Source organism: Cynara cardunculus, unplaced genomic scaffold, assembly GCF_001531365.2.
Source record: "Cynara cardunculus var. scolymus isolate 2C unplaced genomic scaffold, CcrdV1 Un_Scaffold_4494, whole genome shotgun sequence".
Lineage (NCBI taxonomy): Eukaryota > Viridiplantae > Streptophyta > Magnoliopsida > Asterales > Asteraceae > Cynara > Cynara cardunculus.
In genome coordinates this window covers 5369-23840 of record NW_020201924.1, presented here as the reverse complement: position 1 = coordinate 23840, position 18472 = coordinate 5369, and the positions used below count along the sequence as shown (strand labels likewise).

The 18472-nt window shown below is 35.1% G+C and overlaps 1 protein-coding gene across 1 annotated transcript; it reads left to right on the top strand.

Moving 5' to 3' along the window:
* Positions 1 to 844: 844 nt before the first annotated feature.
* Positions 845 to 9974, top strand: LOC112504057 (lecithin-cholesterol acyltransferase-like 1). The gene is made up of 2 exons (XM_025108024.1): positions 845 to 1281; positions 8986 to 9974. Exons 1-2 carry the CDS (start codon positions 866 to 868, stop codon positions 9893 to 9895), a joined length of 1326 nt encoding a protein of 441 aa, XP_024963792.1. The 5' UTR covers positions 845 to 865; the 3' UTR covers positions 9896 to 9974.
* The last annotated feature ends 8498 nt before the right edge of the window (positions 9975 to 18472 follow it).

Sequence of the window (18472 nt, the reverse complement as noted above, 5' to 3'; positions counted from 1 at the left end):
TTTATAATATAGAATAGATTTTTTTTTATAATTTAATTTAAATTTAATAATGAAATAATTTATTTTTGGTTTAATAATATAACATTTTATACAGATAATAATTAAGTATTCTGTTAGAACTCAATGATTATCTTAATTATATTTTAGATTTTTTATATTTAAAATAAGATGTTTATCATGTATTTGATTGTGTTTATCTACAGTTAGTTACAAGAATTCAGATATGGGGCTTTAATAAGTTGTACATACACACAATTTACATGTAGTCTTGAGTTTTAAGTAATATGCATTAATAAACAGTACTTTACGCATAAAAAGTGGTTTTTAAGAGTTTTTGTCAAATAATTTATAATATAGAATATATATTTTTATATATAATTTAATTTAAGTTTAATAATAAAATAATTTATTTTTGGTTTAATATTATAAATTTTATAAAGATAATAATTAAGTATTCTGTTAGAATTTAATGATTATATTAATTATATTTTAGATTTTTTATATTTAAAATGAGATGTTTATTCTGTATTTGATTGTGTTTATCTGCAGTTAGTTACACAAATTCAAATATGAGATGAAATCGGATAGGGATGAAATCGTTTAGGGATGAACGGGTTTAAGAGTTTTTAAGAGTTTTAGTCAAATGTTTTATAAGATAGTATAGATATAGATAAAGTTATATTTAAACCACCCGCTTATAAAAATATGTAATTAAACAAGAATCCATATCATAAAACAAAAAAAGAACCTCAAGTAAAACCTCCGTCCCAATGTTCTAATATCTATGATTTGTATTTGTACCCATCACGTTCTCCCACAACCACATATTTTCTATCTAAAAAGCACCCTTTGAAGTGTGAGTACCATGGGAGGGAGTCCGATGGTAGATGTGGTCACGGCCATGATGGTTATAACTACGATGGTAGCTGTAGTGCCCTTCACCTGCCGGGCCATAATTAACGACCACCACCCGCTCGCTCCGGTGGTTCTGGTTCCTGGAGCCGGTGGCAACCAGCTGGAAGCCCGATTAACGGCAGAGTATAAGGCTACAAGTTGGCTGTGCAACCGATTCTACCCCATTAAGAAGGAGGAGGGAGGGTGGTTCCGGCTGTGGTTTGACATTGGCGTGCTATTAGCACCATTCACCGAGTGTTTTGCTGACCGCATGACTCTTTACTACAACCCGGAATTGGATGATTACAAAAATGCCCCTGGAGTTGAGACGAGGGTTTCCGAGTTTGGTTCCACACAATCCCTTCTCTACCTCGATCCTTATCTCAAGTAAGTATGAATTGAGAAAAAACATAATTTTAAAGGTATTTGACCAAATGCTTACCAGCAAGAATACCTATCACACTCACTTACTTTATAAGCTAATATATACATGCAATTAAAAATGGATTATTGGTGAGGGTCACTTACCTCGTTTGCTAATTGGGTAACAGTTTTCTCCTTCATTTATTGAGTAAGATTCTTGATAACTGATATGCTTCTTATTAGGTAAGATTATTTGTTCTTCTAATGGAAAAACATTTACTAAACGACCCCTTTTTTGGTTTGAATTCTAATTTGATCACTGTTATAACCATGTTGGGTAATCATGTTAATGTTATACATTATAACAAAATCGGTTTTATAGGATGTAAACAATATTTAAGGTCTTAATAGACTATATTCAGATTTATAAGACCAAACAATTATGTTGTCTTATGAAAAAACATTGTAATAAGTTCATATGGCTTTTTAGGACATCGTAACAAGTTTTATTGATACTTTTGTTACATATAAAATGTTATAGTAATGTTTTATATTACATTATTTAAATAAAAAATGTCTTGTAAAAACAAGTTTCCTATGTAGGCATGTGTTATAGGACAATTCTCAAAAATGTTTTGTAATAAAACTAATATGAGACATTATTTAAAGTGTCCTAAAACTTGTTAAAACGTCCAATAAACTTATTGCAACAATTGTAGGAAACATAATTGTTTGGTTTTATAAAGTTGAATCCAATCACTAAAATACAATCGATTTTACAGAACTCCAACAATATCTAAGTGTCCTAATAGATTATTTTTTAGGACTGCAGTTTACATGAACAAACAATAAAGTGTCATATATCTAAAATGTTATAATAAGGTTATAGGATATTTTTAGGTGTCTTAACAAGTTCTTTAAACAAACTTAAAATAAAGCGTCATATTATACATTTTATAGGACACTTTTGATAAGTGTCCTATGAATACATCTTTTTATAGAATATTTAATTTTATAGAACAATTTTACAAATAATGTGCTATAAAATAGATACGACGTTTTATTATAAAATGTCCAAAAAGTTTGTTAAGATTCTTAAAAGCGTCCTATAAATTTATTGCAACACTTTTAAATATGTCGCTATATCGTTTGTTCCTATAAACTTAAGTTTTATAAAACAGTCTATAGGACAGTTAGATATTGATGTCCTATAAATCCAATTTTATTGTAATATATAACACAATCTATGAAAACATTTAGACATTTTTACCGTTCCATAAATTAAATCTTGTTGTAACGGACATTACATGGTTTATAATGATTTTTGTTAGTTAATTGATTGGATGAGACCAAATTACAATAAAACAGGTTTTTAGGACGTATACACGTCCTATTAAAGGGCTTAGTGAGATTTTATGCTTATACTAAAAAGTGAAGTGATGTACTCCCTAATGCTGTTGCAATAATTGTTATGTCGAATTTAGGTGATTAAAATTTTTATCCCGAAAGCTTTTATACATTTTTGGTGAATTTCACATATATATATATATATATATATAAAATATTAATAGGACACTTTTTGAAAGTGTCATATAATTCTAAGTCGACCAACATCATCCTAACAACTTATTCTAGTGTAATAAGATAGAACACCGTTCCTGGTTCTAGTATTTTCACTTCAATAAAATGGAGTTTTCACTACATTAAATTAAAATGTCTAAATGTCTTAATAAACTTGTTTGTGAGTTCATTTTATAAGGCCAAACACATGTGTGACTAATCTAAAAATGATATTATAAGTGTATAAAACGTTTTTTGGTACTTATAAAGCTTTTAGAATAAATTTGAAATAAAACATCATTTAATCTTCTGACATTATCTTGAAAAAGTTTCTTATTAAAACAAGGGTTCAATAAAAAAAATGTTTTCATACAACAATTCTCAAAAGTATTGTATAAGAAAGTTAATATGACACCTTGGTTTAAAACTGTTCTAAAACATATGTTTAGATGTCCAAAATGATCGTTAAATTTATTGCAACACTTTTATTTATGATATACAGTTGTTAGGTCCTATATAATCTCAAATCTTATATAGGAGTCTATTATGACACTTTGACTTTTTGAGAGGCGTACTGCTGCTGAGACAGAAATAGACCTGTAGATGATCGCGAAGCAGAAATTCCCAAAAAAAATTAAGTGCCTCGAGATCTGTCATAGCGAACTCACGATCAAGTAGGGTGATGATCTGGTGAAGGAACTCTGTGGATGAGGCCGTCAAAATGATATCGTCAACATATAGAAGAAGATACGCAGTGGCCTGAGGATAGTGGTATATAAACAGTGACGTATCAGTGCGACTGTGCTGAAACCCGAGCCGAAGGGCATACTGAGCAAACCGATGGTACCACGCACGTGGGGCCTATTTAAGGCCGTACAGAGAGCGCTGAAGATGGCACACGTGATCCAGAAAACGTGGATCTCGGAAGACCGATGGCTGATGCATGTATACAGTCTCCTGAAGGTGACCGTGAAGAAACGCATTCTTCACGTCTAGCTGATGGATCGGCCAAAGCTGAGAGACCGCAATACTGAGGACAGTATGAATGGTGGCTGGTTTTACAACCGGACTAAAAGTTTCATCACAGTCTATCCCCTGCTGTTGACTGCGACCATTGGCCACCAAACGGGCCTTGTAGCGAGAAAGCGAGCCATCTACATTAAACTTGTGGTGAAAGAGCCACATGGACCGAACCACGTTGACCCCGGGGGGTCGAGGGACAAGTTTCCAAGTCATGTTCCCGAGAAGAGCATGATATTCCTCGTCCATGGCCTTTCGCCAGTGAGGATCCTGTAATGCCTGTAAATGGGACCGGGGTAACGGGGTGATGGAGGTGGTATGAAGATTGAGTCGCTGAGTGGGTTTAACGATACCACTTTTAGCTCGGGTCGTCATGGGATGAGACGAGCGAGTAGTGGATGGAATCGCACTCGACGGAGGAGAGGGAGGTGGTGAATGGCGCCATCGATGTGGGTCGAGGCGTGAGGTGGGGAGTGAGGGGCGGGTGTAGGTGGGATAGGCGGGGCGTGATGGGTGGCCGAACTGGTGGGGGTAGGTTCAGCCGTAGGAGGGGTTGGTGGGGCGGGAAGCGGATCAAGAATGTCACGCATAATGGGAGACGACTCAGATGGGTCGTCGAGAAAAGAGTAAGAAGGGGGGTTTGTCGGAGTGACCGAGCCAAACGGAAGAATTGTCTCATTAAAGACGACGTGACGAGAAATGATGATGCGTTTGGTGGAGAGGTCAAGGCACCGAAATCCCCTATGATGAGATGGGTAGCCAAGGAAGACACAAGGAGAGCTCCTAGTGGCTAATTTGTGAGAGGTGGTGAGGTGAGGGTAGCAAAGACAGCCAAATATGCGGAGATGAGAGTAGGAAGGATGTTTTTGAAACAATCGGTAGTGAGGGGTTTCAAAGTTGATGGTTGTGGAGGGAAGGATGTTTAGGAGATGGGTAGCCATATGGAGAGCTTCGACCCAATAGGTGGGAGGGAGATGAGCGTGGAAAAGGAGGGTGCGAACCACATTGTTGATGGTTCGAAGCATACGTTCCGACTTTCCGTTTTGTTGGGACGTGTGAGGACATGAGAAACGGAATTGGATACCTTGGGAGGCAAAAAAGTTRTGAAATAATTGATTATTATATTCAYCAYCGTTGTCGCATTGAAAAAATTTAATGGTTGCGTTAAATTGGGTTTTAACAAGATGGAAAAATTCATGAAATTTATTGAAAACGTCAGACTTATGTTTGAGAGGATAAACCCACAAGTAATGAGTAAAGTGATCTAAGAAAATAACATAGTAACGCAATCCACTAATGCTAGAGATGGGTGACGTCCAGATATCGGAGTGAATTATTTCAAAAGCATGAGAAACAACGGAATTAGAAACAAAAAATGGAAGTTGAACATGTTTTCCAAGTTGACAAGAATTGCAAAGAACACTAGTTTTATCATTATGACAAAAAATAAAATTATTTGAAACTAATGACTTCAAGACTTGATCGTTGGGGTGACCGAGCCGTTGATGCAATGTGGAGTGAGCTGTCAAGAGAAGCACTTGAGGGTTGGAGGGGTTGACCGGGTAGAGGGGACCGTCGCTATCACATCGGATTAGAGAGCGCCAGGTCTTGTAGTCCTTAACAGTAAAACCAAAACTGTCAAACTCAATAGAAGTTTTATTTTGACGAGTAAATTGACGGACAGATATAAGATTTTTTTTAATAGTGGGAGATATGAGGATATGTCTAAGATGCAAAGGACGGTACGGGTTTGTGATGGGAAAAGGGGCATGTCTGGTGTGCTTTACAGGCATTTTGGATCCATTACCGACAAGGATAGAACGAGTATCATGAGTTTCAAGAACAGATTTTAGAATACCTGAGTTTGTGTGGACGTGGTCGATTTCCCCGGTGTCCATGTACCAATCTGTGAAGCCCGGGTCGTTTAGAGACATCGAGTTGAACAACTCCGGGAGAGACGTAGCTTGATCCGGTGGGGCCGAAGTCCACGGGGGAGTGGCGGCGGCAGTCGATTGGCTGCTGTCCGTAGCGGCAGAAAAGTGGACCGCCGGGTTGTATGGCGGTGCCGCTTGCCACGGTTGAGCGGGCCGGTTGTGGCGACGGGGCAGCGGGCGGTGGACCGAGCAACCCAGCAGTTGGCTGCTGCCAGTAGGCGTGCGGTGGCTGTTGTTGGCGGGGCTGGTTTGACTGACTCGGCGGCGGTGGCGGGATGTACACCCAACCATAGCGTGGCTGATTCGGCGGCTGTCGGCGGCGACCTTGCTGCTGGCGGCGGTCGTTCCGGCGGCCATTCCCACGATTTCCTCCGGTATTGTTCACGTGGAGGACGGTGGACGATGAGGAATGGTCAGTGTGAGGCATAACGGGTGTTGGGCGTATTTGAGCCATTCTTTGTTCTTCCAAAAGAAGCATGGAACGAGCTTCAAAAAAAGTTGGAAGAGGAGAATGGTACCTTATGATATTGGCCACCGAATCGAACTTCGAGGAGAGTCCGTTGATTGTGTAGATCACAAGGTGTTTGTCGGGTATTGTGGAGTCCGGATCGAGATTCGCAAGAAGATCAGCAAGTCCCTTGATTTTGGTGCAATAGGCGGTGACGGAGAGATCGCCCATCACAATGTTGCGTAGCTCGCTATCGATTTGCATGGATTTGGCGTCTTTGTTGTCACGAAAGAGAGTCTTGAGATTGTTCCATACTTGAAGCGCGGTCGAGTCTTTCTTCAACACCATTTGGAGAAGGGATTGTGAGATCGATCCGTAAATCCAAAGTTTTACGATTGAATCCACCTTTTTCCATTCTGTGTCCGTGGGTTTAGGAGTAGAGTCGTCGATGTGATCGATGACGTCAAAGGCAATACAATGGGTGGAGAAAAGTTCTCTCCATGCATCATAATTGAGACGTTCGAGTTCAAGAATGAGAGGAACGTAGGTTTTGATATTCATTATACCGAAAACCTTGTTTGGGAGAGTTTGATTGACGGACATGATTGAAGGGAGGCAAGAACGATTGAGGAGGAGGAGGCGGCGGCGATGGGAGGCGTGGCCGGCCCTAGATCGCCGAAAGAGAGGAAGAAGGGAGGAGGTTGATAGGAATTAGGAAGGGCTCCTAATTTTGCTCTGATACCATATTAGAGAGAATATTTTCCTTGATTGATTAAACACAATACAATCATTTAAATATACAACATATGGGCCATGGACCAAACACTATACGAGCTAATAAACTAAGCCTAATATACAATGTGATCTGCTAACAGCCTTATCATCCATCATTGCTTTCTTCATCTTTCTCCTGATTCTCTCTTCTACGCTTTCATTATTTTAAAAACTTATTTATATTGTTACTATATGAATTTGACAGCACAAATCCTAGAGTTTTGCTAAATCAAATCTTATCCTAACATTTAACTATTTTAACATTTTAAATATATATATATATATATATATAATGGAATTTGACATAATAACCCTTAGGTGTATCTTTAAAACAAGTCTAATTCGAAAACATTAAAAATATACATATTTTTAATTAATCCCTCAAAAATGGAATGTTATACACGACGACCAAGCGGCACGAATGACATGGCCTAAACAACAGTGAGGTGGCACAGGATCACAAGGCATCCATGGTGCTGTAGAAGGAGGATGATTGATGCCAACTACCAAGTTGTGGCACCAAGACCAACACCACCGGCACCAACACAGTCGGCTCCACCAACGGTTGCATTCGTAGATCAATGCCCATCACAGACGCATAGGGTAAAACCCTTGCGCATACGTTTCGTTTCGTTTCATTATTGTTTCATTCAATTGTTTAAATGTCAAAGTGAGGATGATACCACTATCAGGTTACCTAATAAATCGGTAACCTTTCGTAAAATGCAGAGGAAAAATACTTTAGTTTACTTTTCTAGAAAACTTATCTAAAGAAAACCTATTTGGTCCAATGAATTTTAAATGAATCTAAAAAAAACCAAGTGTGTTTAAAGTATTACCTTTTAGATTTGATCTAGGTTTTGACGGAGCACTTAAAAACCAGAGTAGGTTTCCTTTATCGTAGATCCACACATGAACACACTTTGCTCTCATCAGGGTGCTAGCCCAAAAGCCTAAATATATTATGTGTTTAACAGAAAAAGAAAGAAAGATATTTCTTTTCTGTTTTTCTATGACAATCTTTAAATCATATAAAAGATTGATTAGCATTTTTGGCTAGGCCCATCATCTTGTTTATAGGTGGTTATTTAAGTTATAGATAAACCTTAATTTCTAAACATGGGTGGAGATTTGTTATTATCCTTAAGCCAATTAAGCCTAAATAAAGGTTTTATTTAATTTTATTAATCATAGTAGAATATACGTAAATATGTTTACACATAAAACCATGTAATTATCATAATTATAGTTTTAACACATAATTTAGTTATTCAAATTGAATAACTATTTAATAATCAACCTGACATAATTCAGGTTTCTTGTATCTAATAACCATGCTGAAGCATACGTCTTCTTTGTGCGTGACCCTATAGGTTTACATACATTTTTTGGCAGCATTACTGTGTGGACTTGTCTTGGGCATATAATAACTTAGAAGACCAAACACTAAAGCATCATATCTAAAATTAAATTGTTACAGTAGCTTTATATGACGCTTTTCTGAGTGTCTTAACAAGACTTTTAAAGTTATCTTAAGATAAAATGTCATATTCGTTATTATAAAAAAAACCCTTTTGAGAAATGTCTTATAAATAAGTTTTTATAGAACAGTTATGTTCGTATGAAACTTTTTTAAATTGTGTTCAACATAATAGTTGATACAATAATTTATTTCAAAAAATGTTTTTGTAAATTGTTAACATGCCTAAGAGAGTCTCATAAACCTATTGCAATACATTTAGATAGAAAACTTTATTATTTGATCGTATGAAGTATTCTAACTACTTTGATTTTTTTAAACATCCTATAATCCAATTTTTAGTGTTCATAATTGTTGTGGCGTTTATTTCACTCTAGAACTCATGGTTGGCATACAAAACATCAATTTTGTTATAGTATGAAATGTGATATGATTGTCAATGGAAATGTTTTTATTTGGTTGAATTTGTGTTCATGAAAATTCAATGTTGCCACTAATACATATTTTTGCAGATACATAACGACTTACATGGCACCATTGGTTAAGTCTTTACAAAACCTTGGCTACACTGATGGCCAAACGTTATTCGGAGCTCCTTATGATTTTCGTTATGGCCTAGCGGCGGATGGACATCCTTCTAACGTAGGTTCCACTTACCTTCAAAACTTAAAGAATTTGATCGAAAAAGCAAGTGATTCAAACAACGGAAACCCCATAATTATCATCTCTCACAGCCTCGGAGGCCTGTTTGTCCTGCAATTACTCAATCGTAACCCACCCATGTGGCGCCAACGGTACATCAAACATTTTATAGCATTATCCGCACCATGGGGGGGAACAGTTGACGAGATGCTCACTTTTGCATCTGGGAATGCACTAGGGGTGCCTCTAGTGAACCCGTTGCTCGTCAGAAATGAGCAACGGAGTTCCGAGAGCAATTTATGGCTCATGCCACGAAAAAAACAGTTTCCTCCAGAGAAACCACTAGTTGTGACACGAAATTCGACTTACTCTTCATATGAAATATCAAGATTTCTTGAAGATATTGGGTTTCCAGAAGGGGTGCAGCCTTATGAGACGCGAATCTTACCGTTAGTCGAGAAGTTGGTGGCACCGGGAGTTCCAATAACTTGTATTATAGGAAGTGGTGTGCAAACGCCCGAAAGTTTGTACTATAGAGACGAAGGCTTTGATAAGCAGCCGGAAATTATTTACGGAGATGGGGATGGGACTGTGAATATGGCGAGTTTGTTGGCCTTGGAAGACGAGTGGAAGGACGAAGAGTTTCAGAGGTTGAAGGTGGTTAAACTTGATGGGATTTCTCATACAAACATTCTCAAAGATGAAGAAGCAGTTGCTAAGATAACTAAGGAAGTATTTGCTATCAGTTCCTCCATGTTTACATCTATTATCTCGAGTTAGTAATTGAGAAAAATGATATATCTATTTGTGTAAAGAAAGAACATTCTTTATTTCTTGAATTGTGGTTGAGTTTTGTGTCTCCTGTATTGATGGAGAGATTGAAGGTTGACAATGAATGACCAGTATATGAAGGGAGGTTGGGACGCCTTTGTGGCAACTCAGGTGGTTGGCCTCTCTTGGCCGATTGTCTAAACTCACATTGTTGGCTCATGTTGGCCAACCCTCCGAACTCATATGTTGGCTCATTTTGGCTGATCCATTTTAAAAAGTTAACCATACAAAAAAATACATCTTTATGAGATTTAAGTATTTTAAAATCTTAAAATATGGTGTGATTTTGATTATCTACATTGATAGGAGATTTTAAGTTGAAGAATGAGTGTGGGCATAGAGGGGTGAAATGTTCTTTGAAAATTAAAAGGTTTGTTGCCAAAATGACTACAATCACTTTGCAAAATAAACTTATTTACATGAACGTTAATATATGTAAAAGAAACATGATGTGGGATTATAAGAGTCACGTATTTTAAAATCTTGATGTGGTGTATTTCTTATCCTTTATTAAAGAGACATCTTTAGTTTGAATAATAGATGTAGGTATATGAATGAAGGAGAAGGTTAATAACTACTTCCCTTTACAAAACTAACCAATTTTTATGAAATCTTTACGTATATAAAAGACATATGTAAGATTATTAGAGTTAAGTATTTTTAAAATTTTGAAATGTAGCGTGATTTTGGTTGTCCCTCGTTGATGAGAAATGTTTAGTTTGAAGAGCGAATGTGGATATATGAAGGGATGGAATATAACTTTAGAAATGAAAAGGTCATACAAAAGTGGCATAATAAAAGTTTAATATTTAAAAATCCTAAATTGTGTTGTGATTTTTGTCATCACACATTGATGGGAAGATGATAGATTAGAGAATAGATGTGAGTATATGAAAGAAAAAGATATTCCTTTGAAAATTAAAAAGGTTATGTGGCTTAATATACTTTTTGACGCTATCTTCCTTTTGAAAGAAAAATAAAATTTAACTAAATCAAATTTGAAGTGATATTAAAGTATTCAAACATTATTTAAATTTTTGTGTGATTTTTACATTATGAGAAGACAATAAATGAAGATATATTAAAAGAAGATGTATTTCTTTGAAAAATTAATTGAATATAATATAACTTGTGACCGATCCTTCTGTTGCGAAAATAATACATATATATACACACACATTATTTAATGTTGACAAATATTAATAGTGAAAACTATAGTTTATGTATAAAATGGAAATGGAAGATGGTTAAGGCTTGAATGGTATAATAAGATTTGAGTATATAAATTTTTAGAATTATGGTGTTATTTTGGTTTGATGTGGAAATGATTGTCCATTTATTTTAAAGGTTCAAATTTTAAAAAATATTCAAGAAAAACAAATGTCACATCATTTGTAACATGAATTTGGTAACTATATCATATCATATCATATCATGACTAGAAAGATCATGAGTGGAAGGATGAAAAGTTTCATAGCGCTGATGTTTTTAGTTTTACGGGGATGAGATTGAAGTGACTGCTTGTTTCATAGAATGCCATGTGGTTGAAGATTGACCAAGGAATATGAAAAATAGATGATAAATGTTAAGAACTATCTATGATGGACGTTCTTATTTGTATGGGAACCCTCTTTTGTGGGTTACTAGATTAAATTTACATAAAACTTCATCATGCTAGTTTTTATAGGAACCCTCATTTATTTTTTAACATCAATAATTATTATTTGAAATGCGAAAATATATATAAAAAACTAATAAAATGTTATTTCATACAAAGTTTAAGGTAAGAAGCAATGTTTTGTCCTAGCCGAATCTACAATAATTTATAGGTGATCAGTTTGTAGATGTGGGGGTGAATATAAACACAAAAACTTTCAATTTTAAATTTACATATTAATAAAGAATGATCAATACAAGTTTCACAGATTGTTTGCAAAAAAGATAAGGTAAAGAAAAAACTTATCTAAACAATCTAGAGGTACACATAATAGAAAAGATTTGCTGAAAGAAAGTAAGACTTAGAAATGTGTTCTTCACTTTCTTGAAGTGGTTCTTTCTTTTTAGAAAGAGAGAGTAGAGAAAGAGGTTTGTTCTTGAGTATGCTTCTTAAAATATGAAAGACAAATTCTAATTGCTTCACATTTTCTGAGTAGAGAGCACTCAGCTATTTATGCCCATTGCATTAAATTCAATCCAGAAGGTACACAACACGTGTCAAGCTTTTGAAGGAAATCTTTTCCTTTGCTACAGGGAATAGTCCTTTTATCTATTCATGAGCAGACATATTTTCATAGAGTTGGTGAGCACTAGAGTCAACTAATTGGCTCCATACTGTACTGTGCTCTAGAAAAGGGTATTGGTTTGTCCTTATTGTGTGGAAGGACAAGACAAAAACAAACGTAATGGTAAGCTTCAACTTATCGTTGAATGTTGGGATGACACTGGAGGTCTCTTCAGCATTTGCTGAGGCTTGTGCCAGTTTCACACATATGCTGACTAGTTTGTAATCACTAAATGTCGCTTCAGAGTTAGTAGAATCTAACTTAGTAATAACAACAGGAGGAAGAGAAGAAGAAAAAGAAGAGAAAGGGTTATCAGCTGAAGCTTCTTCAGAGATTAGAGCTAAAGGAGAGCTCTTCATTTCCCTGAAATCTTTGATCATATTTCTTTTCAGCTGATTGCTCATGATTAAGCAAGATCCTGAAAACAGTAGAAAGAGGACTTATCTTTGGACATCGTGTGACACATAAAATAAGTATCCCAAGTTTCAGGAAGACATTTTAGAAACTTAGTTAATGTTTCAGAGTTAGAATATTCCCCACCTACAGTCCTTAAATGAATAAGAAGACAATTAAAACGTTGATGTACTTTAGACAATGTCTCAGTCTTTCCATAGAGAGAGCTTTCATATTGTCTTACTAAGTTGATCTTCCTTGATTCTTGAATCTGAGAGGTTCCTTCATATTGAACACATAAAGTGTCCCACATGGCTTTGGAGGTTCTGAGTTTCATCACAGAGTGATAAACCTCATCGGGAAGAGACATAGCTATTATAGACCTAGCACGAGTGTCTATAGCTATCTTCTTCTTATCTTCATCGCCCCATTGATGAGGGAGCTCTGAAATCTATCATTTAGGAATCGCGACAATCGTAGTTGTTTCAGGAACAGCCAGAGAAATAGCAAATGGTACATATGGCCCATTTTCTATATAGTGTGGAATTTTAGGATCCACTCCTTCCAGAAAGAGGAACATCTGATTTTTCCAGAGACTAAAGTTGTCTCGGATAAATCGGGGAGGTTTGGCAAGAGAGCTATTATCTTGAAAGTGTGTGTTTGTGTTTTGTAAAGCCATTTGAAAGCAATAAGATTATCTAAAGAAAGAGATAATATAATGCTGAAAACAACTAAACAACTACACGAGAATACATTGCTCTGATACCACTTGTTGGTACCGTTAGGGTCTACAAGATGTTTACAACAGTTTATAGAAGGGTGGATGAATACTAACACATAAAACTTTTCAAATTTAAAATATATATTGATAAAGAAAGATCAATACAAATTTTACAAGATTGTTTGCGAAAAGATAAGGTAAATAAAACCTATCTAAACAATCTAAAGTTACACACTAGTTCTTAGCAAATAAAGAAAAGATTTGATGTTAAAGACTTAGAGGAAAGTAAGTTCTATCTGGGAGATAACTATTTAGAATATAATAAAAAGATTCTAACTTGCTCTTAAAGATGAGCGTATTGTGTTCTTAGATGTGTGTGTTCTTTTACTTAAGCATAAGTAAGTTCAGAGTAAGAAGTGAGTATATCTCTCCATGGAGATAGAACACATCTATTTACACCTATTGCATTAAATGCACATTTAATGCAACGTGGTAGGGTTAGAACGTCTGTCAAGCCTTTAGAAAAGGATTTGTCCTTTGCTATAGTGAATAGTACAAAACCCTATTCATGAGCAGACATCCTTTCACAAAGTTGGTGGGTATTAGAGTCAACTAGTCGGCTCCGTATCATACTATCTTTTAGAAAGGGTATAGGTTTGTCCTTTGTGTGTATAAGGACAACACAAAAACAATCTTGTTCAACAAGCTTCTTTTGATCGTTGAATGCTGGAATAACCTAAAGGTCTCTTCAGCATTCGCTGAGGCTTTGGCAGTCTTCACACATATGTAGACAAGGTTGTAATCACTGAATACCGCTTCAGATCACGTGTGAGTTTTGTCTTCTTGAAGTATCACTATCACTGATGGATTTACAATGCATGTTCTCAGCGATAACTGAATAGACTTAGTGATGATCGCTGGAACCGAAAACAGAAACATAAATACTTCGTATAAGGTAAAAGGGATTATCATCAAATTAATGAGAGAGATGATCAACAGTGATCACTTCTGATAGATCATACTTTGATGTTGTTCAGTACTTCTATTCGTTTGTTAAACGAAATGATTTCTTCAGGTGCATCACTTTTTGATCTGAGAAAGAAGACCCAAGTGTACCTGGAATACTCATCAACAATGACAAGTGTATATTTCTTTCCCGCTAATGATTAAACGTTGACTGGACCAAAGAGATCCATGTGCAGTACAATACAACAAAAAAGGGTTTATAGGACCCTCATTAGTGTCCTAATAAGGTAGTTTATAAGACTTTTAAGTTTATAGAACAAAAAAATGTGTCTCATCTAAAGGTGTTGTATTAGATTAATTGGATGAATTTGAGTGTCCTAAAACTCTAGGATTATGATACAAATTTCATAGTCCTATAAAATAGTTTAAGTAACACTAAAATGTGTCCTAATAGACTATAATATAGGACAGTTTATGCTGTCACAAAATGTTTACATTTAAAAACAAATATGGGCGTCCCAAAAATGCTTTTATAAGACGAAATTCAATGTCACTAAAGCAATTATATAATACCAAAATATGTGTCTTAATAAGTTATATAATTATGAAACAAATTTTAGAGTCCTATAAAATGTACTAAGTAATACTAAAAAAGTGTCCTAATAGGCTATAATAATTAACACTAAAAGCGTCTTAAATGACTATAATGCGAGACGCATCATCCAATTATAAAATTCTTATGTAATATTACATTTAGAAGCACATATGAAAGTTTTACGAATTGATTTGATAAAACAAAATTCGAAGTTATACAAGTACTTATATGAGTACCAATTACCAAACTATGTATCCACCACAAAGTTGTATCATGACAAACTAAGTACTAAACAAGAATTATGCAAATACAAAAAAAATTTATTGTGTCCTACAAACGAGAGATATCAATCTTCGTCATGCACAATCTACAATTAAAAAACAGATATATGAGTTTGAAGTTATGTAATAAAAAAATTATTCACTTGCTAAAACTCACAAGTGTTAAAAGATTAACATACCAAAGTGAAAGGACAAAGCTATGCGATTGTTGCTTCAATAGCGTCTTCAATTGTAATAAACAATCCATATGCTAGCTCTAACCAAACTTTCCCTCCTTTATGATGAACAACATCCTCAACCTACAAAAACGTGATTGAAGAACAAGAATATAAGATTTTATTAAGTTCCATAATAATCTTGTAAGATAAATGATTAAACTTGACCCCATCAACTCCATATTCCCCAAGTTGGATCAAAGGAAAATGAATCATAATGAATAAGAACGTCCAGTGATCAACTACAGAAGTGTTTAACTAACTAAGGAACTACTTTACCCTAGGAATGGAATGGAACGGAAAGGAGGAGTTTGCATGCATACCTTAAAGGCACCAAGACCTTGTCTTCTGTCACAACCGAAATGCGCCCATTACCCAGATATCCTATAGTTTACCAAATCCCCGTTGCGCTACTGTTTGTTTTTAACATAAAACGCACACTCAACAACCAACCAACCATGTTTACACTAGCAAAGCAAACGAAAGGAATTATAGTTACCTGTGACACAATAAGCAACACTCCCCATCTACGTCATCATGTGCCAATTCGTATTCCAGAAGATAGGTTTTATATTGTCTCCTTAGTGTATTTCCAACACTCTACCAATTAGCAAGATTTATAAAACCAAAATCTATCATTTTCTTGATCAGATGCAACAGTCATGGAATAGGGGCTTACTATCATTCTATTTGGTAACTGTGTGGTTACGCATCTTTGAGAAAATCCACCCTTTCCAATTGATTCCATTGCCAACATGAAACCCGTCTCTTGAAACCACCTACAACAGGACAACAAAAGGGTAAATTACCTTTTTCTATGTTGGAGAAAGTGGAAATTCCAAAACGCATTCTAAAACACTACCTTATTTAAATAATTGATTTTCAACAATCTTGTAAACTTCACCCAGCATCAAGTAATTTAGAACTTCTTTAAAATTCAAATAAATAAATGTATGTGGAAAACAGTGTGTGTAAAAGTAAACATATATATTATGTATTCAATCACCATTTGGTTACACACAATGTATTGATATTCGGCAAGAATATGGCTAGTCCTACAAAGCCAATATAAAATGAGTAAAGCAGATAACACCTTAAGTTGCTAATAAAATCATTATATGGATCAATTAATAATTCAAATTTTATACTTCAACTTCTAATGATGGAGGAATGATACATCTTACTAAAAACCAACATTCATAATCATCTAATTCATTCCAACTAATATCACTCCAAGCAGCAGTTGATCTTAAAGTTCACTGACCATGTTAATTGTAAAGACTAAAACTGTGTAAATAAAATGATTATCATTCAATAAGTTCCTAGAGATAACTACATGATCTATAACTACTGTATAGATTACAAGCATACCCGGTAAGAACTTTTGCACTGTCAGCTTTGCGCTGCTGTAGCTTTTTGCCCACAAATTTCACCTCGAAGCTCCAAAATTCATGATTCCAGTTGCATTGGAAAGATAAAATATATATCTACATCTTTGAGATTTTGAGTTTTCTCAAATTCAATGTGCAAATACGACTTATTCTGTGTCAAAAGTCTGTAGATGGGTGTTGGACAGAAGCTATGTACTTTGCTCCACATTTGTCTATAACGTCGATGATTAATTATACAACAAAATTGGTTTTATAAGATCACCTGGTAAATTTCTTCTGGACAATTGATGAACAATTAAGAAGATGATACTTAGAGCATTCATTGATGCATTTCATATATAACTTTTTTCAAGAAGGATAATTGTGATCTTAATATTTAATTTAATTTAACTTTTTTCATTCTGCACCTGCATAATTAAAATTGTTGTAACTTTTCTAACACGATGCATTGGCCTATGATTTTCTGGTCAAGCTCTAAGAAGATTTTGAAGCTTTTAAATCTTGCCCTTTGCCTTTTTAAGAATATTAATAGACTTAGCTTCTCAGTCATGGAAGCTTTAGACTTGATCAATAAGAACTTGAGCCACAACTACTACTTGTAGCAAGATAAAGTATATTGAAAGCAGTGAGCCAAATCATGTGGCCTACCCAAATAGGACCATGGAAAACAGAACATGCTAAATGTGAAAAAAAGGACTACAAGATACAAATGTAAATATACGAGTCATTTAATCTATGAGAGGATAAAATAATGCATGTTAAAAACACCATAAATAGAAACAAAACAGTTGAACTCGAACATTAGAAGCATGTTAATAACACCATAAATTTAAAGAAAACAGTTGAACTTGAACATTACCGACATTGCTAACTCATTTATTCATAAGTTCAATAGGAATTCTGTAGTTAAAAACTAATTTTCTGTCTTTTTATTCCTAATTCATCAGCATACTGACAGATTTATGAAGCTGTAATAAATTGATCATATCTCACTCATCAAGGCACCAATTGAGGCGATTCAAAAGGCCTTGGATAGAAAACAGTTGGATTAAGAAGTTTCATGTTTTGATAATTCAAAGATTCGAAGAGTAGAGGGGTCATATGCATCGTTGAAGTGGACAGCAGTGTGCTGATGCGAAGCTGTTGGACAGATTTGTGCGATTGTGGTACATAGATCATATCTTATTCGTTTGAGCTCCAAAGAAGGTGATTTCAGATTCTTTGTACAGATAACGAACCAATACGCACTGTTTATGTTTTGAGTTCTTGCAAACTCCGGAGCTATCATGGTCTAATTTAGTGTGAAAGTTGGTGTAAAGTTGTTGGACAAAAACAGGGGTATTTCAAAAGGTATCCATCTATCTGAGGTTATCTTTCTGAATACCAGATAATAAAATCCCTTTACTCTATAGATGTAACATTTTTACAAGGATGCATGACCAAAGTCAGACTTATTGTAAGAACTAATTTTATAGAAAATAACCTCAATGTAAGGCTATCAATTCAAGAACCATTACCTGGTGAGTTGTGGTTTCTGTCATAGTTTTCGATGTTTCTTCTATGGTTCTTGAGTTGTTGAAAAGCAGTAAACATAAGTGAGGAACTTGAGTTGTTGCAAAGCAAGTTGTTTGATTACCTAATTGAGAAATTTCAATGTTGGCCTTCCATGAACTAGCCTGGGA